This window comes from Euprymna scolopes, chromosome 12 (assembly GCF_053919585.1).
Source record: "Euprymna scolopes isolate OS-2025 chromosome 12, ASM5391958v1, whole genome shotgun sequence".
NCBI lineage: Eukaryota > Metazoa > Mollusca > Cephalopoda > Sepiida > Sepiolidae > Euprymna > Euprymna scolopes.
The window spans coordinates 67,579,400-67,606,376 of record NC_136493.1 but is presented as its reverse complement, the minus strand read 5'-3'; the positions used below and the strand labels follow the sequence as shown (position 1 = coordinate 67,606,376).

Below are 26,977 nucleotides of genomic sequence, written 5' to 3'. Positions count from 1 at the left end.
ATAGCATTTAAAATTAAACGTTTTTCTTTATAGAGATAAATATTTTAAATAAGATAAAACAAAAATTAGCAAATAAGGTAAAATGAACTGGAAATCGTATATCATAACAAACAAAATAAAATAACCAAATGTAAACTATTGTAAAATATTTTTTATTGGCAACTAATTGATAGCAAATATTATTATAACTAGTTATAATCTGACTTATATTTTAAATTAAGATATTATGATGATATATTTTACATAATGTAGTATTTAATTTAATATTGTATATTGCGTAATGTAGTATTTAATTTTAATATTGATAACTAGAGCTAGTAATTGTATTCTATAATTATATGTAGATAATAAATTAAATTCTATAATTATATGTAATTAATAAATTAAATATTAAATTAGCATATGGAATAGAACTAATTCGTAATGTTCTAACTACTGACCTAATTGCAATATTTGAGAATGTTAAACATTAGTTGCTAAAAATAAAAAATAAAATATTTTTAGTGATAAATAAATTGCAAAGCAAAAGGTAAGTAAGAATTGGGTTGTAATGCCAAATTTTTAATGTTGAGTTAAAAATCTCATTTAATTAGTTGAAATAAGTAAGTATTAAAAGATTGATGTATAGACTCAAATATATAAACCAAATGTGATAATTGTAAAAATAGATATAAAAACATTAGTTATAAGCAGATATATTTATAGATTAAATTTAATCATAAAATCATTTAATTAATTGAAATAACATTTTGTGATTGGTGTACTTTTAAACTCAAATAAAAGTGGAATTAAGATTTATTCAGGTTAAATAAAAAATTGTACTAAACAATTTTAACCAGTTTGGGGGAATGATTACTTGGTTAAAGAATATTAAAATACAATAATAATAATATCATGATAATATAATAATAATATAATCATAATAATAATATTATTATAATAATATAATAATAATAATTACAGGAAAAAGTTTATTTTAAAGTATTACTTTCTAAATGATTATATAAATGATTATAATAATAATAATAATAATAATAATAATAATAAAATATAGATAAATGATTATAATAATAATAATAAAATATAGATAAATTATATAAATAAAACCTAAATAGTAATTAAATAAATTAAATTCAATATTAAGCTGATAAATATTCAATAGTTCGAATTAAAATATAAAAATTAAATCTTTTTATTCATGATATGAATTAAATTAAACTAAAATAAAATTTAAAATAAAATAAAAGGAAGAAAATAGGAATAAACAATAAAAATAGAACAATATACAAATGAATTAATATATAATAGTTTAAAGTAAAATAGTTGTTGATAATAATCAGAATTAAATAATATAAACACATGTGAATAGCTTAAAACGTATCCAATTATTTCATGTTTAGAACTTACCGATAAAATTTTAAATAAATTTTGTGATCCAATTTCAATATATTAGGATACAATTAAAAATAATAAGAATTAGGACGTATTTGAATTCAATAAATTAGAGCAGTAAAATTATAATTATGTTTGATAACTGAGAGAAATAATAATTAATCGTTCATTGAAAAAATTGCAATTTAACTTAGTTTATTGTTAAGTAATACTTATAAGTATAGATTATGTTATATTGAAATATTTTTAACTAGCGGGGGTATCCGGCATTACCCGGGTGTTTGGAGGTGTGTGTGCTCTTAAATAAAAAAAAAAGTTTTGGTATGTAGTAAGGATCGAACCGGAAGCCCTGAGTTGGAAAAAAACGTGAGACATTAACCGCTCGGCCAGCAAGAAAGAGTAAGTGAAAGATGTTTGAATTTATTTAAGTAGAATTGACAGGTGCCCACTTAATGAGGTCAAATAGAAATCACGGAGTTAAGATTTACGACAATGTAAGCAATGGCTATTCAGCAGTTAATAATTTCTGTGGGACAGTTTTTAATGAGGTGAAAACCCAACTTTGCGGAGGAAAAGCAGCTCCCCCGTTTACTAGGGGAGTGTTGTCCAAATGAAAGCAATCGTCTGATATGACGGTGAAAAGTCGACATTGACCAAACATTTACATCGCTTTCTGGAGACCATCCGGCCAGTTTGAATCCAGTTTTGCTTTTTTTATACCGAATAGCGAAAGAAACATGCGGCGATTTAAAAATCTGGAAAAAATAGCGTTTAAGTCAGGCAAATTAAATACACGTGTGACCCCCGTTGTTAATTCGTACATATTATCATCTAGACAGCATATAAAAAGTTTTAAGAAGGAGTGAGCTGACCGAGAAGCTTGTCGAAAAAAGCTTTTGGCGGACATACACAAAAATGCATGCACACACATACACACTAACACACATTTTCGCTTTTATATATATAGAAGAAGACGAATCAGATAATTCAGTTTATAGTACAAATTCAATTAACCAACAAATAATAGGAAATAATATAACATTAAAACTATATAAATATTTATAAACTAGCGGGGCTACGTGGCGTTGCTCGGAACCATATAAACAATGAGAAAATGGAAATTGATTTTGAATATAATTGTTATTCTTTGGAGAGAAGACTTTTTTAATGTCTATGTATCATTTGCTATTTAGAGCAAAAGAATATTTTACTTACCCTAGGACGGCTATTACACATGTATGAAATAATTGTGCCTTCCCTAGGACAGCTAATTTGCAGAATTTATATGAAATAATTTTACCTTTTGGGACGGGTAATTTACAACACATATTTAAAATATGTTTACCTAACTTTGGAGGGGTAATTTATATACATATATGAAACAATTTAACATGGTCTCGACAGTTATTGTGCAACATATATGAAATAATTTCTCCTCCCACCAAGACTACCATAGTTTTAAAAAAAATTGAAATCGTTTAATTTTCCAAATTAATACATAAATACATTGTGTTGGTTAATGAGTTCACAACCCTTGCTTCATCATAAATTTCAACATTACTGTGTTTCTTTCCTCCCTCACTATCGACATTATTATTGTAAGAAAAATTGTCATTTTTGGAAGATGTCTCAGTAGGATTTTAAAATTAATGCATAAATACATTGACACAGTGAAGTGATTAGGCAACCCTTGCTTCATTATCAAATTCCACATTACTCTGTTTCATTTTTTCCCTACTACCGACAACAAAATTTTTCAGAAAAAAGACGTCATTTTCGGAAGATTACTCAGCTGGCTTTACAAACAAATAAACAAATATGTTGAGAAGCTTTATGATTAGGCAACCCTTGCTTCATTACAAAATTCCACATTACTGTGTTCTTTCCCTCCTTACTACTGACACCATCATTTTAAGTGAAATATTATTTCTTTACCATAACTCAGCAGGTTTTCCAAATAATTACACAAATGCATTGATGCGAATGATCATTAGGCAACTTTTCCTTTACCGCAATTTTCAATATAATATAGTTCCCCCCCCCCTTACTACCGCAACCGCCAACAACACATTAGTAAGAGAAACAATGTCATTTCCGGAATATGATTCCATAGTTATTCCGTATTTTTGGAATATGACATTGTGGGAGATCGCATAGTGACCCTAAAATGGACATTTCTCTTTCCAGCCCCACCCCAAAAGTGAAGGTTTCTTAATTCATAGAGAACTCCAGAGCACGTTAAAAAGCAACATAATTATGTGTCTTTCTACTCACCACTACAACTGCGACGTCATTCCCTGAAGTAAACATTGAAAATTCAGAAAAATATTGTTAACTGATAAATTGTTTGGGCTTATTATTTCATTACAAACACACCAATCAATTAACTCACATTTAATCATTTTTCATAATTCATGGATATGTTACTAAGTTTGACAATCATTTTTCATATTTTTAACCCACATTATCGTACCCCCCCCCCTTACAAAAATAATAACTTTGATATTATATTATTGTGCAATATTGTTGATATATTGTCTGGTTTGATTATTACATTAAAAAAGATACCAATTAACTCGCATTTCATCATTTTTCATAATTCTTGGATATGTTACTAATTACGACAATCATTTTTCATAATTTAAACCCACATTATGGCCACCTCTTACGAAAATAATAACTTTTATATATTGTCTGGTTGTATTATTTCATTAAATAATAAACAATCTCACATTTCATCATTTTTCATAATCTTGGATATGTTACTAATTTCGACTATCGTTTTTTATAATTTTAACGGGGACGATTATTTACTTACAAGCGCACCAATCAATTAACATTTTATCATTTTTCATAATTCCTGGATATGTTACTAATTTCAGCAATCATTTTTTATAATTCTAACCCACGTTATCGCTCCTCCCTTTACGAAAATAAAAACTTTGATGTATTGTCCTGCTTTATTATTTCATTACACACGGACAAACTAATTAACTCACATTTTATCATATTTCATAATTCTCGGATATGTTACTAATTTCGACAATCATTTTTCATAATTTTGACCCACATTATGACCATCCCCTTACGAAAATAGTAACTTTGATATATCGTTTAGGCCGATTATTTCATTACAAACACACCAATCAGTATGTTACTAATTTCGACAATTATTTTTCATAATCCCCTCCTCCCCCCGCCGCTTATGAAAATAATAACTTTGATATATTTTTTGGATTGATTATTTAATTAAAGAAAATACCAATCAATTAAACTCACATTTCATCATTTTTCATAATTCTTGGACATGTTACTAATTTAGACAATCATTTTTCATAATTTTAACCAACATTATCGCCCCCCCCCTTATGAAAATAACTATGTAATAATGTCTGTACATGAAATCAAATAATCGTAAATTGTTTCAGCCATTTCCGGCACTGACATCTTATCTCCCACCCCACTGTTAAAAATATGAATGAAATATAGTAATGTTTAAACTTTAAATCTTTATAGTAACCGGTTTCGGCCATTTCCGGAACTTACTCAATATTCCCCTCTCCACCTCTTAAAATATATGCTGTGCCGGTTATTTTGTAATTTTTTTAGAAGGAGGTAATGCCTGTTAGAAAACTATATTACGCTTGCTTGCTCTTTTGGCTAAGATCAAAGTGTATCAGCTACAAAACTTTTCCTCTTTTCGAAGGGCCATCACCGGGCTTTTTAGCAAGGTTAAGGCGTTTTTTGCCTACTACTTTTGTTAGCAAGGACCAGACCTCCTCTATTTGAGGAGTAAGGACCTGGTTTTTCTCTTTTGTTCTTTGTTAATTGTTTTTTTGTTTCTGTCTTACCTCTCAAGACAGGAATGATCTACTTTCTCACCACTTAATTGCCTAAGCAGCCCGCTGACCTATTTCTTCCTTCGCTATTCTCCCAGTGGATTGAGCAGACTGGGACCATTTTCTTGTTTCCTTGGGGTTGTTTGAGGGAAGGTTGTTTTATTGTTTGGGTTTTCAATAGCTAATCATGTCGAATTCTTCAAAACTCCCTATTTCCCCACGATTATGTCTATTTGGGGCAGGATTGGTTGATTGACACTGTACTTGTCTCCATATTACTAGTCTTCTTGTTCCACAGTCAATCATTGACAAGGATGCTCCTTCATAGTGTTATGTCAATAGCTAATCTTTTCAAATTCTTTGCAATGCCCTATTTCCCCACGATAATGTATATTTGGGAGAGGATTGATTGATTGACATTGGACTTCCTCAATATTACCAGACTTCTTGTTCCACAGTCAATCATTGAAAAGTATGCTCCTTCATAGTGTTATGTCAATCGCTAATCTTGTTGAATTCTTCGAAAATCCCTATTTTTCCGCGATTATGTATATTTTTGGTCAGGATTGGTTGCTTGACACTGGACTTCCTCCATATGGCCAATCTACTTTGTCTGCAGTCAATCATTGACAAGTATGCTCCTCCATAGTGTTATGTCAATAGCTAATGTTGGGGAATTCTCCGAAACTCCCTATTTCCCCGCGATTATGTATATTTAGGGCAGGATTGGTCGATTGACACTGAACTCCCTCCATATCGCCCATCTACTTGGTTCGCAATCAATCAATGGGTTAGGATTGGTTGATTGACATTGGACTTCCTCCATATTACCAGTCTTCTTGGTCTGCAGTCAATCATTGACAAGTATGCTCCTCCATAGTGTTATGTCAATAGCTAATCTTGTCATATTCTTCGAAAGTCCCTATTTCCCCGCGATTATGTATATTTGGGTCAGGATTGGTCGATTGACACTGAACTCCTCCATATCACCAGTCTACTTGGTCCACAATCAATCATTGACAAGTATGCTCCTCCATACTGTTAGGTCAATCGCTAATCTTGTTGAATTCTTCCAAACTCCCTATTTTCCCGCGATTATTCATGCTTGGGATAGGATTTGTTGATTGACACTGGACTTCCTTCATATGGCCAGTCTAATTGGTCCGCAGTCAATCATTGACAAGTATGCTCCTCCATCCTGTTATGTCAATAGCTAAGCTTGTCCAATTCTTTGAAACACCCTATGTTTCTGTGATTATGTATATTTAGGGCAGGATTGGTTGATTGACACTGAACTCCCTCCATATTGCCAGACTTTTTAGTCCAGAGTCAATCATTGACAAGTATACTCCTCCATAGTGTTATGTCAATAGCTAATCTTGTTGAATTCTTCGAAAATCCCTATTTCCCCACGATTATACACATTTGTGTCACGATTGGTTGATTGACACTGAACACCCTCCACATGGCCAGTCTACTTGGTCTACAGTCAATCATTGAAAAGTATGCTCCTTCATAGTGTTATGTCAATCGCTAATCTTGTTGAATTCTTCAAAATTCCCTATTTCTCTACGATTATCTATATTTGGGGCAGTATTGGTTGATTGACTGTGGACTTCCGTTATATGGCCAGTGTACTTGGTCTGCAGTCAATCATTGACAAGTATGCTCCTCCATAGTGTTATGTCAATAGCTAATCTTGTCAAATTCTTCGGAAGTCCCTTTTTCCCCGCGATTATGTATATTTAGAGCAGGATTGGTTGATTGATACTGAACTCCCTCCATATTGCCAGTCTCCTTGGTCCACAGCCAATCATTGACCAGTATGCTCCTCCATAGTTTTATGTCAGTAGCTAATCTTGTCCAATTCTTCGAAACTCCTTATTTCTCTGCAATTATGTGTATTTGGTTCAGGATTGGTTGATTGACACTGAACTCCCTCCATGTGGCCGTCTACTTGGTCCACAGTCAATCATTGACAAGTATGCTCCTCCATAGTGTTAGGTCAATAGCTAATCTTATCGAATTCTTCAAAACTCCATATTTTCCCACGATTGTGTATATTTGGGGCAGGATTGGTTGATCTGCACTGAACACACTTCTTAACTACCTTCTGAAGTTTTTCCTGTTGTATAGGAAAATCCACTTTCCCCACCAAATATAATATTCTTTCCAGTCCTAGTTCCAGTTCACTTATTCCGTGCTAGCATATTGCGATCTCTGTCTCAATTGTTTTTTATCCGTGTTAACACATCTTCCTTGTTTTCCTCTGAAAGCACAAACACTGCTTTTATTCGCAGTTCAAATTCAAATATTAACTCTCCAAGCTTCCCTAATCACCGCTTTACAATCATTTCTCTAGCACTTTTTGTTCATATTCTTTCACTCTCCTCCACTGTAGAGTTCACCCAACTGAATACAGTGACTTTATCGGTTCTTATTTCGATATCTCTCTTTATAACTTAATTGATGCCCTTTAGAACAGCATCTAATTCAGCCGCATTAATATGATAATAATCATTATTTTTCCTCAACTATGTTACATCTTCTGCCACCATATTGCCAATCTCCACGACAATGCCTGTTACAATAGTACATGCATTATACCACTCCTATGCTCGTTTGAGGTATGTACCAAGCTCCAGTAACAGTATCTTCTTTTTTGACCTCAGCTGGAATTTCCTGCATCACTCTGACGGTTTTGCAATCAACTTTGCCCTCCCAGTCTACTCCACTTGCTCTTCTTTTCACAAAACTGCATGCCATTCACAGCCATCCAGCAATTGGATAGTGCCCCAACAATCTCCAACAGATAGAAAATAATTCCCACATACTAATTTCTCCTCCTATCTCTGGGATCCCGTTACCTCTCCTGAACATCAGCGCTCCCATACTATTTTTCATAAGCTTAAGGCCTAGTGCCACTCCTGTCCAGGGATTCTGGTGATTAAGCTTCTAGCCGAAATCCTTTTAAATGTTGCGCAATTGTCAATATCTTTGTTACATTCACCATTATATCATCGATGTATGAATCGCTGGCCTCTTTCATTTCGCTCCCTTTCTTTAACACTGTTTTTAAAATGGCTGCCATAATCTTCAGTGCAACATTAAGTCCAAATCCTTACCGTGTTAGGCAATATGTTTTTCCTTTATAACAGACCAGCTTGTACTGCCATGGTTCGTTCGCCGCATGTAGCTGCAGGTAGGCAGACTGAAAGTCCACAATGGCGGTTCCTCCTACCAACCGTCTCCATTTTCTCATCTTTTCATCACACACATCTATTATGTTGCTCCCTGTATGACATGCCATGAAACGGTTCAACTCACATAAGTTTAACACTGGCCTGACTTTCCCTTTTGTGGCCTGAAACACTATGATCAATAGTAACACACCTTTTCTTTCTCCCATCCATGGTAAAAGAATACCGTTTGATATCTCGTCTTTCCACCTCTTTCTCAAATTTTGAATTTTTCTCACTTTCCAGGAAATTCTTATAATACACTGCACTCTATTCTGTAACATTGGAGGCTCTCCCTTCCATTTCCATCTTACTGTCCATTTCTCTCCATCGAAATTTGCTTCAAAGTCTTTATCCTCAATTTTGCAAACATTCAGCTGATGGGCAGCAGCGGCACAATGTACATTTCCAAACTTCACCTCAGTTTTCTTTATAGAAATCCATTCTAATTATGACGTTGATCCCGTCAATGATGTGATTTATCAAGATCGCCCCCACTTTCACTCGTACTCCACATACTTTTATCTCCCTGGTTCCTTTACATTTTATGTCCCTCCCATCAACTGCTTTCACTGTGCCACTTCTACCATATCCACTCATGAGTTTTGAATTGATTAAATTGGTGGTGCACCCAGTATCGACAAGTGCGGTCATTACTGAATCATCCACTACCACTTCTATTATAAGAAAAGGCACATATTGTGCCCTTATTCTGTTGTCAGGGTAGCTTGAGTTGTAGAAACTCCCCCTTGCCCGTTTCCCTGAATCTGAGGACAATACTTAGCAATTTGGCCAAACTTTCCACAATTTTAACACATTGTTCTGGCTCTAGGTATCTCTGTGCAATCTTTTTTCAGGTGTGGTCCCTGACATCAAAAGCACTGAAGGCTTTATGATTCTTTTTGAGCTTTATTTCTCAGCATATTACTTTGTACATTCGCTGCCAATGTCCGAGTCTCTCAAACTCTTTTTTTGACTAAAAGCCATGCAGTTGGTATCAGTTTGCTGACATCCATTCTCTATACGTGAGGTAGCTGTTGTAGTGCCATAGATACATCATCTGGGAATCCCGTTATAAAATCAAGTTTGACTGTATGATCCAATCCTCTCCCTAGGTATCCTGTTAACCCAGCCAATCTTTTGATTTCATTCGCATAAACATTAACTGATTCACCTGTTCACTTGAATCGTGATAGTTTTTTCATAGGCTTCAAAATTCCCTCACGTGAATGTGGCCACTAATCTCATTTCTATCTGTTCTGCATTTCTTCATTACTCATATCCATGTAGAAAAAGTGGAATAAAACTGGCAAGATCTGGCACATGTTGTAGTTTAGCTACCAATTTTACCTTTTTTATTCACCCAACTACATCACTTTCTCCACTAAAAGAAAGTATCACATCTTTACCCAATGTCAGCATCCCAGATTCCATAATGTTGTCTGCCGGAATAGCTTGTAGTGTAATACATTGGTATTATGAAAATCCAATGCTCATCCAACAGAACTCGCATCTGCCAAAGAGACACCATCGATTTGACAGAACATGATTCCGAGCAACACCGTCAAATCGATAGAACATGATCCTGAACACAAACACGGCAACACGCGACCAATCCTCTTCAACTGACGCTGAATGACCTATCAACCCATTTTCTATGGCCGTCAAGCAAAACTCAACCATCACTGTGGGCAGGATGGATGTAGCCCATTGACAGACTCTCAATCTGCAACCGAAAGGTCTTCGGTTTGCTCCTTGCTGCAGGGCTGTATTAATTTTTTTTTAATTACATTTTAGACTACAAATGTATTAATCAGTGATGTTGGGAACTTGCATAAATCCCCTGAAGTAAATAAATAAAAAGAAATACACTACCAAATAATGTAAAATAATCTTTTGTTTATTTTCGTTAGAAGAAAAGAAATTACTTTTTAGTGTGCGCCAAGTGGCAGTCTGTATGAAAAAAGGACGGGAGAGAAAAAGTGTGACTATGTGTTGTGGCGAAGTGAGAGAAAGAGAGAGTCAAGTTCTTTGACATGTAAGAAAAGCTGTCATTTCAGCTACTGAATTTCCCTGGTGAGTGTTGCTGTCGATTATCCCTTTCTCTGATGAGAGAGGTTCTCCATGCCTTTTCTATTTCTTTAACGGCTCTCAGAGGCTTGCAAAAATAAGATGTTTGGTAAGGGTGAATCCTGTAATTCCCGCACAAATGAATTTATAAATTTTAATGTGTGTGTCTTAGATAAATAAAATAAGAAACAGCACAGTGATGTGTCTAAGAAACTTATTGGGGAGATAAGTCTGCAAGAATAATCGTGGGAAAGAATTCAAGATAAACTGTATTGTATTGGAAATGAAATACGATTCAGAAAGATTAAATTACTTTTAATAATAAAAAAAAAAATAGAAACCGATGTATTGCCATAAAAACTTTTTGACTGAGTTCTTAAGAGAAACTTCATTCGATTTTTTTTTTTAAATCACCTGAAGAAATATTGATACTTTCTAGTTTAATCAATTCAAACATCAATCTTAGTAATTGATTTATGAGCTAATTTTCTATACGTACATGTATGTGTGTTGATTATTAGGTTTTTTTTTTGCCTTTTTTTTTAGTTTTTTTTTATTACTAGACTTGAATTCTCTGCTGTGCCCAATGCTTTTTTCTTTTTTGTTTAGCCACATTTTTTAATTAGAAAACAATTTACAAATTGTGGTTAAACGTATTGAATGTCTTATATATTATTGGAATTTCTATATTCAAAATGAATTCATTTCTTGAAACATCTTAATTATTAGTTCAACATTTTTAAAGAAATAATGAACATTTTGTTAAACTCAAAAACGCCTGTATCATAAAATATGTGTCCCTTGAAATGTTTTTTATAATGTTGGTTGTTTTGCATTTTTCACAATTTCTAATGATAATACTATTAATACAACCAATGGTAATGGTTAATGATGCAGTTGATGCTATAAATGATAGTAATGCTACAATATTATTGGCTTGAAAACAGTTAATGCAAAATCTGTTTTTCTGAGGAAAAAATAACTTACAATTTTATTTAAGTAAAATCTAGTGAGAAAGAAATTGTTTTAATCCATCGTGTGAATAGGAAAATCTAATGGTAAAGGGGTGAGCTAGTTTTTATAACTGGGCAAGTCAAAAAGGTAATTGAACAAAGCTGATTGACTATTGAGAGATATATCCCAGTGTTTGGGAAAAATGGAATAGATTCCATTCTAAGGAAATGTATATTTATCATATGACAGTTATTTTCTCTGAGGCCTTTTCCATATGAAAGAATTGAATCCGCTATATTTTTTGTTAAATTTAAAAATTTTATTTTCATTATTGTTTTTCAGTTTTTTTTCAAGCAATGGAAATGGATGGAAACATTCAAGGTAACTAATTTGTCTCTATAACTTTATTTTGTTTTTGTTTAGTATTGTTTGTATACCATCTCTTCTTGTTGATATATGTTCTTTAATCTTTTCACACACACACACGAGTTAGATAGATGTGTGCAACTGTATGCTTTTGCATATACTTCCTATTCTTTATACATAATGATATTTTTTAAATCAGAAGTTTGCTGTTTGTTAAGAGATAACACCAAAGCATATATAAATTAATATATGATGTTATTGATTGATGGACATAATTACTGGACTTCTCATGTCATGTAAATAAGGACTTAAAACTTAAAGTATAGGCGTTTACTTCAGTTTATCTTCTAACTATAGATATTAATTATTTTAAATGAATGAGAGGTAACCAACTTAGGTTTTTAACAGGATTATCGCCCTTATATTTGTTATAATTAAATGTAGGCAATACTCCTGAATTTTGAACATGAGCCTTGTAAAATATGTTTAGAAGTATTTTTTAATAAAAGTAAGTAAACTTCATCACATGATTGTAAACTAATTTTAATAGTATAACATGGTAATTGGGTTATATTAATAACTCAATACAATGCATTGGATTTTATTTATATCACAATTCACCAAGGGATGCGAAATTATATTTAGTTAATCTTTGTGGTAGTAGTAGTTCTGTCTTTGAAAAAAAAAAAACCCCAAAAAAACTCAAAGCATTACAGTAAAGATGTTAGAATTTCGAGTTGATAATATTAAGATTGTTTTTATGCTAAAATAAGATCAGAGTAACTTCTGAACTGAAAATGGTTCCCTTTGTTTTTACTCTAATTTATATAATATATACTTGTAACCAAAATTTAAATTTATAGAATCTTATTAGGTAGTATAGTCATGTTTGATAGTTTTTCTTCATAAGACAAGATGGTGTTCTACTAGGTATGGGCAAAAATGGGCAGATAAAAATAGAGGGACTTAGTTTTGAAAGCCGATTTATCATAATTTTTTTGTAGGTTTCCGACTACTTTGTGATTGTATTTGAAAGATTAGAGATTAAAGTTAATTTCCTAAAGGAAAAAAAATATTTGTACACGTAAAAAAAAAAAGTTATGAAAAATGTTTTCACGGTGAGCTAACCAATTCAGCTAAATTTTTAAGTTAAATAAATTCATTGTAAAAGATAAATATTAGTTATCTGGGTCTATTTTAAAGATAATTAGTTAAGTAAAGTCCTAAGATATTGAATTAAATTAAAAAAACCCACCTTGTTTGTGAAAAAATAACTTAACTAGCCCTCAAAAAGCAAGTAATTCTACTGTTACCAAAAACGCAACAAATAAAGGTTTGTAAACACGGTTATACGAAAGCCCAAAATTATAGCCAATCAAAACACTGTTTCAAAATGAAGTCATGATAGTAAAAGGAAGTAGGGGTGTCAGATTTCTTTTTTTAACCCAGACATGCATCCGTACATTCCTACTCTCAACGTTTGTATCAATTTTTATCATTTTTTAATTTAATTATATTCCTGTTTTTAAATGAATTTTTTAAAATTCTTGTTCGAGATTATATAAAAAATTATGTTATGCCGAAAGTTTCATATTCTTGCAAACAAGGAAATTATTAAAATCTTGCATATAAAAATTATGCAAAATCTGTAATTTAAAAAAAAAAAGTAGAATGCTTAATTCAATGGTAATATCAGTAGTTCGAGAAATTCATTTTTCTTTGAGTTATATTGAATTCATTAATACGGACTTTAGGAGCTTTTTTTCGTAATGTTCCTGTAAAAAAAATTTTTTTTTATTGTTACAAATTACGCATGTTAAGGGGATCATCCATTATCCAGAGCCTATTTTTGGCACTTTTTTACAATCATAAAATGTTTAAATCATAATCATTTGTTTTCCTAGTTTTGCATATGAATTTCAAAAAATTTTTTATTTCATTTTATTTTTTTAATTACATTTTCACCCCAAACAAGACACATTCCCATTTTGATGTAGGGGGCTACTATCAGGGACATAAGCATCAGGGGTACTGTGTAGGGAGTTGGGCAGCAAGATGTTGGTTCACGTTACACTTGAACTTCTGCATGTCAGTATAGTTGGGGAAGCAGGGACCCGGAAGGGAATTCCAAAGTCTAGCAGTTCTGGGGAAGAAACTACTGGAATAGAAGGCTCTCTTACATCTAGGGTTCTTTACTGTGAAAGGGTGGGATTTAGCTGCTTGTCGGGTTTGTCGGGGGTATTTACTATGAGGGGGCACAAGTGCTTGCAGTTCATCAGAACATTCACCGTTAAAGTACTTGTAGAACAGGCAAAGGGATGCAATATTTCATTGATGGGACAGAGGTTGAAGTTTAGATGACAGTTCAGGACCTATCATATTGGCGACTCTCTTTTGGACCTTGTCTAGGAGCAAGAGACTACTGGCAGATGCACCAGCCCAAATATGACAACAATACTCCATACATGGGCGAATGGTGGTCTTATAGAGGTACAGGATACTTTTGGACGTTAGTAGCTTTCTAGCACGGTAGAGAGAACCTACCTTCTTCGCAGCGGTCCTGCCAATACTCTCAATGTAATTGTTCCAACTCATGTTTCCTGTGAACGTTAAGCCGAGGAGTTTAAAAGATGTACCATCAGATAATGAGTCATTGGCCATTGCTATCTAATATTTTCCCAAAACATCTGGCTTTGATGAAGAGGAGACTAAAACTTGCTGCTATGGTTTCAAATGATCTGAAATAATAGCAAAGGGAGACTTGATTCCAAATATTTCTAATATGTTATATCTCCCTCCTTTGGTTTCCATACATAGAGTAAATTTTACAGTATATAAGGTTTATTTGATATTGGAGATATTCATAATCGTACCCTATTTTCAAAAGAGAGGAAATATTTGGAATCAAGTCTTCCCTTACTGTTATTTCAGATCATTTGAAACCATAGTAGCAAGTTTATATCTCCCCCATCAATTCCAGAGGCTTTTGGAATATATATATATATATATATATTAGGGGTGTACCAATTAATCAGCAGGTAATCAGTCTTATCGGCCACTTTGCCGATTAATTAGTAATCAGTCAGTTTGCTGATTAATTGGTTGATTAATTACTTTTCTCTTTCCTATTACATTTAAACCATTTCATCACTGCCAAGTAACTCATCAGATAGCTTGATAAATTAACATAGTAATTGCTAATTTAACTTGACATTTGTTAAGTGTTTGTCCACTATTATGGCTTTTTGCTTTTATTAATGAAAATTACATAATACAAAGTACAATTTTCAATTCTTAAATAAAAATAATTAAACAATTAGATTAGAATAAAAGAAATTACAAACCAACTACAAAGTACAAATTGTAATTCTTTAAGTGAATAACTATAAGCTGAAGTTCTGCACCTGCTGCTGCTCTGCTTCCTCTTCTTTTCTATTCTTGCGGCCTGCTTTCTCTTTCATCGTCTCCTCAACATTTAAAGTTGAATACTTTTAAGTTGTAATGTAGAAACATTAGAGTTTCTCCATTCTCAGCCAGTTCCTCAAAGGTTCATACACATATATACTACTAATGCTGTACTAAAGAGTTTTACACTCCACAAATGAAGGCGGTGTGCTTATATATTTTGAAGGCAGTTTACTCAGCAGTGGTAAGGTCTCCTGTATATAAATTGATCAAGTTATTTTGTGCACTTAATCATAAGAGATTTACTCCTTTTGAGTTTAGATTGTGATTTATGTATTTCTGCTGTAGTTGCAGTCTCCAGGTTTAACTCAACTTCTACCTGCTCTAAGTTTTCATTTGTTATTGTAGGTTTATTCAAAGTTAATTCATCAAACAAGCTTGAAAAATAGTTTTACTTTTACTTTGATCTTCTTGAGTTTGAATAAGTGTATCCTGCTGATTCTGTTTCATTATTATCAGTAGAAAGTAGATGTAGAATCCAATTCTTAGTGCTTTCCATGTCATTTATTTGAAATTTAAATTTGAATCTTGTATCTAGGAAAGTAGACACACAAGTTTTTAACATTTAGATAGAATGAAAACCTTGTTTCCATTGATAACGAGATTTGTTCAACAATAGTAGAAGGATTCCACTAAAGTCAGAAATACTGACACCAGCATCCATATTTGTCGCTGAATCCCAGAAAACTAAGAAAACTTTGTTGCATTGTGCAATTCTGTGTGTGAACCAGAACTATAAACATAGATTTACATGGCTCAAAGTCATTTTAAAGCTAACAACCTACCAAACTCAGAAAGGGGGCATTATTTGTAGCAGCTGTCCAAATGTCTGTAGTCAAAGAAATGCTACTGATTTCATCAAGAGATGATTGAATTTTTGTTTTACTTTTGTAAATAAATTGGGAATTATTTTTCAGTCAAGTACTATTTGATTGAATGCTGTAATTTGGACTAAGTTTTGCAATAAGCCTTTTAAATCTAATGTCAGATGTAACAGAATATGGTTTAATATCAACCGCTATTATTTCTCCTATCAGAGAATGTATCTTGTGACCTGTGAACATTAATATTCCAAACTTTCTTTTTGATTCTATAGTAGTTTGGTGTTTTGCTGTAGGCTCATAATTGCTACCACTTGCTCCTGGAATGTCTGTCCTTGAATATTTATTATGCTTCCTTTTCTTATCTGCAACTTTTGTTTCTTTTTGATGAATCTTTCTAAGATGGCTTAACATATTAGTCGTTTTACAAGTTTTGCTGATTTATCACCCCCTTGATATCATGATTTGACATAACTTGCAGACAGCTGTATTTGTTAAAAATTTTCTTTTAGTTATTTCTAACATTTTTTTGTTTAGAAAAGAACAATCTTTTGTAGCAGAACAAACTTTCGTTTTTTTGGATGAAGACAATTAAAAACCAACAATAAAAAGTAATACTTATGTCAGTTGGTAATTTCCAAAATGGTTGTTCTGGAGAATGTTTTTTTCTGTTGAAGAAAATTAGGTAGCAGAGGTGAGAAGTGTTTTCATTTCTTTCAGTAAATTCTTTATGTATTCATATGGGTTCGATAGAAATATTACGAATTGTTTTGTAGAGATAAAAGTATGCTAATCAATGAGATTTCATTGAGAACCGATAGAGTAGCATTTCAATTCATTTTGTGAACTGTTTACAAGGTGCTGGTGTATTTGGTCACAGCTTTGGTTTCTGTGGGTGGCAGAAACCAAAGCTGTTCATGGCAGCTTTTTTAGCAACTTCAAGTTTAGAACCCATTTTAAATCGCTATCACAAGAATTCAAAATATTCAATATAAAGATTGCCAAGTTAAAGAATATGTATCTGTTAAGGGAGGTTCTATTACAATAATTCACTTTGGATACATCATAGTGAATGGTTTTTAGCTTTTTTTTTACATAACGAAGAAGTAACAGAGGACTGTTTACAATACATTTTCTCTAGGCTATTAAGGTACATGGTTATTTTTCTTTTATGGTAGTTCTATTACACTTTAAAGAGAGTAATTTCTCTCATATTTGGCTAATAGTCATTTCCTCGGCCTCTAGTTCTTTAAAAACTTTCATGTTAAGGTTAATAGCCATTTATTAAATGATCTGTGATATCCTCGGGTCAAATCCTTTAGGGGGAAACTGTTTGAGTTCAAAACAATCTGCATTTTTTTTTTTTTTTTTTTTTTTTTTTTTTCCGTTCATATTATGGTTGCTTGGGAGGCAAACACTAAAAGGTTTGGTGTCAAATTAGTTGGAATTGGGAAAAGAGGAGAGAATTGATTTGCAGTGTTTTCTCCCCCTATTTTTTTCTTTTTTAATTTCATTGAAAAATCCATCGGATGTTTTAAGCTGTTTTTTTTTTTTTTAACACTATTTAGCAGTTCAAATCGAACTATCAATGCCATTTTTTGTTGTTTTTGTTTCAAATTTTTTGCTGTAAAATAACTTTTGTGCATGCTTTTTTTTTTTGTTGAACCGTTTTGGAAAATATGTTGGAAATTTTCTTGAGTTAATCATTTCTAACACTTTTTTTTTTTATAGAAAAGAACAACTTTTTGTAGCATAATAACCTCCCGTTTTTTAGATGAAGGCAATTAAAAACCAGCAAGTTATTGCATTCAAAAACAAATTATATTCAATTATAATTACAAATACAATAAAGAGTAATATATCAGTTTGAAGTTTGGTAATTTCCAAAACGATTGTTCAGGAGAATGTTCTTGTTTTGTTGAAGAAAATTAGGTAACAGAGGTGAGAAGTGTTTTCATTCCTTTCAGTAAATTCTTTTTTTTGAGCTCTTCTCGTCCTTTCAACGTTCTTATTTTTTTAGTGTTTAGTCTCCTCAAGTAATAATAGGTAATTTGCATGAAGTCACTTATGCAAATTGCCCTAACAAGTCTTGTTAAGAATATTTCAAACATATTATTCTGGGGATTAAAATCAAAATACTTCCAGCAGAAACTGGTTGCTATAATGGTTGAAGGTTGTTAATATTTAATTAACTTTTTACGTATTTAAATTACTTATGTCTGATATTTAATTAGTTATTTATCTCAATAAAATATCCAAACCAGAAAAATAAAAAAATATATATGTAATGGTAGCACAAGTCTAGAATGAGGAACAAGATTATGATTGATAAAGAATGCTTTATTTGTGGTTCACACTGCATCACAATTTACTGTACAATTCCTCAACATGAAAACTGCCTGATGAAGCAATAATTTTTTTTTAACAGTGATTTAAAGTTCAAAGTAAAAATGTTAATTCGATAGGAAGAGAAAGGGAGGAAATTTTCCATATGCTTACATCTATTTTCCTCAAATTCAGTGCAGTTGTAAAATTCTACTTGCTAACAGCACATTATTTGATAATATATTGTAGACAATGTATTTCTCTTCAATAAATTTTCACTGGCAAAAAAGGGATTTAACATGTCTTCGTTTACAAGATAATTTAATTAATATTAGTATCATTCATGACAACAAAAGTTGCTGATAAATCAACATTAGATTAATCACCTGATTAATCGGTACATGTACACTCAACTAGCTTTATAGAATAAGTTAAGCTAACAAAGGAATAAAAAGTTTACAATGAAATTTTATTATGCTATCAGTTCAAAAGGGAATACAATATTTAGGGAAGCCAAATGCTTCTCACCAGAAGAGGGGAGGAAAAAAACATATACAGAGAAGAAATTTTTTAAAAGATAATATTGCCTTTATGGAAAGAGGATCAAAGGAAAACCAGAAACTGTACTGAGGCTAAAGCCACTTTCAGGATTGTTAGCAATCACCGTAAAAGAGTAATAAAGGAGGCGAGAGAGTTCTTTGCTCAACTTGTTAAGTCCAAAGTAGCTGAGCAGTGGCTTAGTTCCCACCAGTTTTGCCAAATAACAGAGTCTTGAGTTCTATCACAACCATCATCAATGGACTTGGAGTAATTTCATCAGCATCAGACTCTTTGCCAAGAACTTTGTTGCTAATTCTATCTTATGCAACCAAGGCCGTCAACTCCCCATATTTCCTCCTATATCAGAAAGCATGCTATGCAAATATCTGTGCATGATATTGTCAAGCTAATAAAAAACCTTGATTCTAGTAAGCAACTGGCCCTGACGGCACTTCAATTATATTGCTGAAAAAGCTTAAACCAGAACTAACTCCCATACTTAGAAAGCTGTTTAAGCATTATCTTAAGGAGAATTGCTTCCCAACACCCTGGAAAACCTCATCAGTATGCCCTGTATTTAAGAATTCAGATGATCAGTCCTCTCCCTCTCAGTACAGACCAATAAGTCTCCTGTGCATCATGAGTGAGTTGCTGGAATCTGTGTTAAATAGAAAAGTAATCAACCATCTCAGCAAAAATAACCTTCTTAGTGCCATGCAATATGGTTTCCGTTTTGCTAGATCTATAGCAGATGTGCTTATGGTTATTTCTTATAGGATTAGCAAATCTCTCGACAGAGGCTTCCTTTCTAGGACAATTGCTCTTGACATATCAAAAAGCTTTGATAAGGTATGCATAAAGGTTTACTTCACAAGATCTCCAGCTACAGTATAGCTGGAAATGTTTTCTCAATTCTTAAATCATTTCTCTCTGATAGCTTCATAAGAGTAGTGGTTGATGGCCATAAATCAGAAGCTCACAGTATTAATGTTGGAGTCCCTCAGGGGTCTGTCCTAGGCTCAACTCTCTTCCTGAGCTACATTCTAAGATCATTCATAGAAATTTATACTGACAACACTACTTTCTATGGCAGCACATCAAAGGCTGTAAATGATCACATTCTCTTTTATTCTCTCCTCTGATCTTGAGCATGTGGTACAATGGGGAAAGAGGTGACTGGTTACATTTAAAGCATCTAAAACCCAACTTCTATCTTTGCATCATCAACGCTCTGATCCCCATCTGGCATCAATTGAAATGAATGGCTCTCGTCTTGGGAGGTTCCATGTTTTGACAAGCTTCTGGGCTTAATCTTTATTCTTGATCTGAAATGAAACACGTATATCAAATCCGTTGCTAAAGTCGCTGGAAAAATAGTTGGATAATTCTACCACTCCAGTAGATATCTCACTGCTGATGTAATTCTTTACCTATACAAGAGCTGCGTATGTCCAAGGATGGAGTATTGTTGCTACATCTGGGCAGGAGCTGCTTGAAAGACCTTATCCTACCTCAACAAAGTTCAAAATAGACCTCACATCCTTAGATCATTTAAATATATTATTATATAAATAAAAATAATTATCTGTTCGAATAAGGATTGAAAATATCCAATTTTAAATGATTTTTGTAAAGCTGATTGAGCCTTACAAAGTTGTCTCCCTTGGACCAGATTATGAATTAGTTAGGATATCAACAAATCCATATAAGTCTGGTAAAAATTTTTTTAAATTAATGAATTAATAAACAAGATTTTTTCATATGTGAAACAATAAATAGTTTACACTTATTATAGTGTATTAATAAAAGACCCATATTAAATATGTATCAGGTTTTATTTTTGATGTACAAAATATTAAGCAGACAAATTTTTTTTAATTTTGAATTATTTTGAAATTGAAGTTTTTACAAAACGAGATTTCAGGAGATTTTGTAATATTTGTTTCCATTTCCGGTTCTATACAGATGAGATAAATCCACTGAAGAGAGCTTGATATTGGGACCTACAACAGTTCCCTATTATTAGATTTGAAACCTACGGTGTCGATGGCTTATCTTATCAAAACTCCTGAAAAAAAAAAAAAAAATATATATATATATATATATATATATATATATATATATATATATATTAAGGATGTACCGATTATCAAATTGGCTAATTACCGATCTTTGATAATCGGTTGATTACCAGGTTTTTTAATGCCAATTTATCAGCAAATTTTTTGTCATAAATGATACTAATATTAATTATATTGTAAACAGAGACAAGTTAACTCCCTCTTTTGATTCCGAATGAAAATTTATCAAAGAGACATACATTATTTGCACCATATTATCAAATAACAGGCATGACATGGTGTTAACATGTTTTAGAACTGCACTGAATTAAGGGTGTCATGATCCTAGGCCTGGAGAAGGCCAGGGGAAGAAAAATGAGACCCTAGAGTGGATGTAAGTCAAGCAGTAGACAGTGACACTGCTGGGGTCAAGTTATTTTTAGAATCAATTTAAGGCCATGCCGAGGTCGTAGGGGGCATGAGCAGCAGCAGCCGAGAATCAGGAAGGAAGAAGTGAGTATTAGTTCGTGATTCTGCAAGAGAAGGTGTTTTTTTTTTTCTTGGCTAATAAAATCAGAGGCGATGAAGTGAATGATACCTTAAAAAGGAAAAAAACGTTATACGGTTGAATCTGAGTTAGCCATGAAAAGCGACGAATGGTTCTCCTTTTTTTTACTGGGCTCTGAAAAGAAAAGGAACGGAGAAGGTAATGGAACTTTAAAAAAGAAAAAAAAAGAAATGTTATTTGGACTTGCATGAGAAACAGTTTTGTGAATTTCTCCTCATCGATCCCTCAACAAAAAGACTTTTGTGTTGTTTGCAATCCGGCAGATAATCGACCGGAGTTTATCGTGCAGATGTATCATTGAACGAATTGTTGACCCGATCTGAGAAGTTATCTTTCTCCACCCCCCACTCTCCTCTGGAATTAATGACGACTGCTCTTTCTCCTCCCTCATTAATGAACTTTTTTTTTTCGCCACTTTCAATCCTAGGTCATTTTTTTGTTTGTTTGTTTAGTTGTTTTTATAGATAAAACAAAGATAAATGAAACCCATATAAAAAAGAATACATAAACTATATTTTTGCCTCCGACCTCCTCATTATTCATATTGAATTTTCTTTGCATGCCTCGCATCTCCCTATTTTGATTAGAGACTCGCGAAAATTCAATAGACGATTACATACATTAACCCTAAGTCCATGTGCTGGAGTTAAAGTTTCTACTGTGCATTTAAACACGAACCAAGGATGTAATATGGGGGCTCGTGAATGGAATAATAATAATAGTATCGATTTTTCCCTTTGAGTCAGTATCCCACTGGACTAAACAAATATCTCTCTACGAGGTGAGGCAAAAGTAAGAGAAAAAAATGGAGGGAGTAGAGGATTTTCTTCATGGGCTTTCCTTAATGAAGATGGAAACGATGAGGAAAGGCGAACTATTAAAAGTTGGTGAACGTTTGGAATTGAATGTTCGAAATTCTATGAGGAAGGGGGCAATAATGAGAACAATTGCGGAACAGTGGACGAGCAAGTATTTGAGGAAGGGATACATATGTGTGGGGTTAAATTTTATTTGATATGGCTGAAATTTTACAGGCTATATAAACAAAGAAGTCCATCTCTACTGGTGTTTGATTTTGATTTTTATGACCATAGGAAGCAAAATTATGACCGAGCAAAGTTGACAAAGAATATTTCAAAATTGATAAGATAAATCCGTATATATCATCCATTTTCATATAGATAATAGTTTCAGAATTATTTTCAGGTATAATATGTAAATATTTGATAATTATTAATTGTGCGGAAATTTCTTTAAAAGGTTATCTTTTATAGAAATTCAAATTGCTTAAAGGGAAACAAAAGCAGAAAAAAGTTTCATTTTTTATTCTGTGTTTGTAAATTTAAAAAAATTATCAAGTTTTTAAATTTAATTTCCAAACAATACTATTTTGTTTTTAACGCTTGTACACATGTACCAAATGTGTTAAAAAAAACAACAAAATGTACATGCGTTTGTTTTTTTTTTTGGTGGTAAAAAAACAAACAAACAAAAAAAATAACAAATGAAAGGTACTTGTGCACTTATGCTACCATGCTGAAATAATAACATTATTATTTAGAAACACATTCTTAACATGGGGAAAGAAGGGTGTTATGTTAACTAATCTGTACTTTCACCTAACAATTAAGTAAAATATATTGTGAAACTTGGATTTATTGTCAAGACCATTTTTTTTTTCAAATCTGTAAAACAAACCTGTTTTTTTTTAAACTGAAGATATCTAAATAATAATAATTAGGCGGTTCAATAAAGAATTTCATTGTGATGCATTTTGTAAATTTTTACCTTGTTTCCACGTTAACATTTTTCTTTAAAATGACTATCTTTTAAGGTTTTTGGTATGCTGAAAACGAATATCGCATTTAAGTTTTCTGCAAATAAGTAGCTTTCCAGATCTGCATAATCAGAAAGAGCACGCAATTTTACATAAATGTGCCAAGTTTCATGAGAATAGCTTGAAAAATAAATAAAGGGTGGCGAAATTACCAAATTTCTTGAAATGTTGAGATCCGTAATTTGGCCCACTTTTTCTAAAGAAAAATGTCCACGGAAAAGCATAAATTTTGGCACTTAAAATTCTCATAACTTTTGAACTACTGGTGGTATTTGCATAATTCCAAAGGTTTTAAGCATCTTTTACATAGCTCTTTTCATGCAAGCTGATAAAATAACAATTATCTAAAAAGAAAAAATCATCTGCTCAAATGTCGAGGAAGTCAAAAGGGCCATCCTGTGCTGGTGCCAGAAGCCTATCGTCCAGCAGAGAATGGAAACCCAATCCTATGTGGAATTCACAAAGGGTAAGGAGCGTCTGCTTGGAAAATGGCTGAAGAGATTACTCAGCAAAACCTACCATCAAGAGAGAAAGCAAAAATGGCACCTGATAAAATAGCAAGAGCTGGACAACACCAGAAAGGAGGTATGGGATGACATGTTATAGATGCGGAAAATTGGGGCATGTTGAACATGCCGAGGACCGGAAACAAGCCAAGCACTGGAAGTTAAGCCACAAAGAGCGGTGGGATTAAGCCCGCATATGGAAGCTTACTGACCATTTATTTGGAGTGGAGTTGTTGGAAATAGAAGACTGGAGGGCATACCAGTAACAATGCTAAGAGACACAGGATCATCGAAGTCCCTAGTGTTAAGAGAAAAATTGCCACGGGCGGAGCAAGAGGGTCACGCAAATATGTGACAATAAATGGAGTCTGTGGGAAAACGATGAGAATACCGCTGCAATGGATCACACTGATATTGGACGGTGCAACCAAGGAGATCCAAGTTGGGATCGTGAAACAGCTGCCAATTAAAGTGGTGTCCTTACTGTTGGGAAATGATGCGGGAGAAGGAGAGCTACATCTGAAAGGAGGCTTAGTAGAGATCGGAGAAGTGGAGAGAGCAAAAGCCAACCTAGCAGTGGAACAAGAGTACAAGGAGCTAAGCCACACTGAGGAACAAGTGGGAGAAAATAAGATCCCCCTTCTGAGAAGGACGAGGGAGGAGTTAATACAAGCCCAGAGAGATGATAGTAGCCTGAAGGAGCTACACAGCAAAATGGAGGAACCAAGGAGTGAGAACACTGTGCAGCAGTTCTACGACGTAGAGGACGGATTGCAATGTCACAGTAATGAAAATAGCCAAAACTTACAAAAAACGATGAGGGAGAAATTAATGATTAAATGAAATAGTTTTTGAAGAAATTAGAAATCTTAGCTATTTCCCTTGTGTTTACATCACATATCACATGACCAAACAAACATGGCTGAAATCATTTTTTCGTGTAATCATTGAAAATCAAAATAATTTTGACATGACAATTAGGTAGATAACATTGGTTATTGTTGTAATTGACAAAAATGTAAAGAGCTATCATGTTTTTGTTTTTTTTTTAAATTATATATCAACTTTTCAGCTGGCTGATTTCACTACAATAATGAAGATGCACCCTTTTTATTGGTAGACCTGTACAAGGAAAAATCTTGTATATATTTTTTGGTACTCTTGCGTAATTTGACGATTCAGACTCGACAGGCAGTCACCAGAGAAGCTGACCAAAGTAACAGATGCAGACGAATTTCAAAGCAATAAACTGGAAAAAAATAGAAATAAAATTAATATAAAATAACAAAAACCTACTGTAAATTTACTGAAAATTGGCAGTAAACGTTTCTCTTTGCAAATAGAATTTTTTATTATGGGAAAAGAGGAATGCTTTTTATGAAAACTGTAAATTTTCAGTAAAATTGGCAGTAAACGTTTCTCTTTGCAAATAGAATTTTTTATTATGAGAAAAGAGGAATGCTTTTTGTGAAAACTGTAAATTTTCAGGTAAAAGTACAGAAAAAAATTTTTTTTTTCTTAAGAGAATGTACAAATTATTTTTTGTCAACGGATGTTAAGATTATAAACAGAAAAAATACCCCCATTAATTATGCAAGAAAATGTTGATTTAGTGTTTCAACATTTGAAAAACGCTCGGCTTAATTCAGTGATTGCCGGTCTAGCCCAAAGGATTCGGGTCAAAATCTGCAAGAGTGCCATTCTTTTTAATTTCATCTTCTTTTTTATTTCAATTTTTTGAGTGGATTATCAGCAATTGTAAACTAACAAATTTAACTGAAATGCAAATAGTCAATGATTAAATATTTTTAAGGGGTACTCAGTTTCTAATACAAAGCCCTAGTAAATCGATTCCCCTTATTGGAAAGAAGAAATCAAATTATTGCCAGTATGGTTGAGAGAGGTTCTTTTCAATTTTCAATAAGTTACATGGGTACTGTGTAGGGAGTTGGGCAGCAATATGTCAGTTCACGTTACACTTGAACTTCTGCATGTCAGTACAGTTGGGGAAGCAGGGTCCTGGAAGGGAGTTCAAAAGTCTAGCAGTTCTGGGGAAGAAACTACTGGAGTAGAAGGCTCTCTTATATCTAGGGATCTTTATTGTGAAAGGGTGGGATTTAGCTGCTTGTCGGGTTTGTCGGGGGTATTTACGTCAAGGGGGTACAAGTGCTTGCAGTTCATCAGAGCATTCACCGTTAAAGTACTTGTAGAACAGGCAGAGGGATGCAACATTTCGTCAATGGGACAGAGGTTGAAGCTTAGATGACAGTTCAGGACCTATTAGGTTGGCGACTCTCTTTTGGACCTTGTCTAGGAGCGAGAAACTAGTAGAAGAGACACCAGCCCAAATATGACAACAATACTCCATACATGGGCGAATGGTGGTCTTATAGAGGTACAGGATACTTTTGGACGTTAGTAGCTTTCTAGCATGGTAGAGAGAACCTACCTTCTTCGCAGTGTTTGCCATTTCTTTAGATACGTGTTCATTTGTTTTCTTGTCGTGTCTGTTATAGAGCGTTGTGTCATCAGCATATATACCCATCTTACAAACAATTTTGTCAGGAAGATAATTAATGAATATTAGGAATAATAGAGGTCCAAGGATAGATCCCTGAGGTACTCCCGCATTTATATCATATTGTTTAGACATACGACTGTCGAGGACAACCTGGATTTTTCTCTTATCTAAGAAGGATTTAATTATGTTAAGTATTTTTCCATTGATACAGTATGATCTGATTTTCCTGAGAAGACCTTCATGCCATACTCTGTCAGAAGCCTTAGATATATCTAGAGCTACCGCTCTACTCTCCCCTGCTTTGTCCAGTGAATGGTATATACATTCAGAGATTACAGTGAGGATGTCTGCTATGGAACGGGTCTGCCTAAATCCATATGTTGGTCGGTCAGAAGTTTAGTATCTGTAAGGTGATGGACTAGAGCCTGGTTAATTATGGACTCAAATATTTTGGCAAAAAGTGGGAGGAGGCTA

The 26,977-nt window shown here is 33.2% G+C and overlaps 1 protein-coding gene across 3 annotated transcripts in view; it reads left to right on the top strand.

Moving 5' to 3' along the window:
• LOC145291315 (pyridoxine-5'-phosphate oxidase-like) overlaps nucleotides 1-26,977 on the top strand; it is a 351,668-nt gene that overhangs the window by 182,945 nt on the left and 141,746 nt on the right. For all 3 annotated transcript variants that reach the window (XM_080137054.1, XM_080137052.1, XM_080137053.1), the window contains one exon: nucleotides 11,837-11,875. In XM_080137054.1, coding sequence (XP_079993180.1) covers nucleotides 11,851-11,875 — 25 coding nt within the window. In that variant the 5' untranslated portion in view covers nucleotides 11,837-11,850. The remainder of the gene's footprint in view (nucleotides 1-11,836; nucleotides 11,876-26,977) is intronic.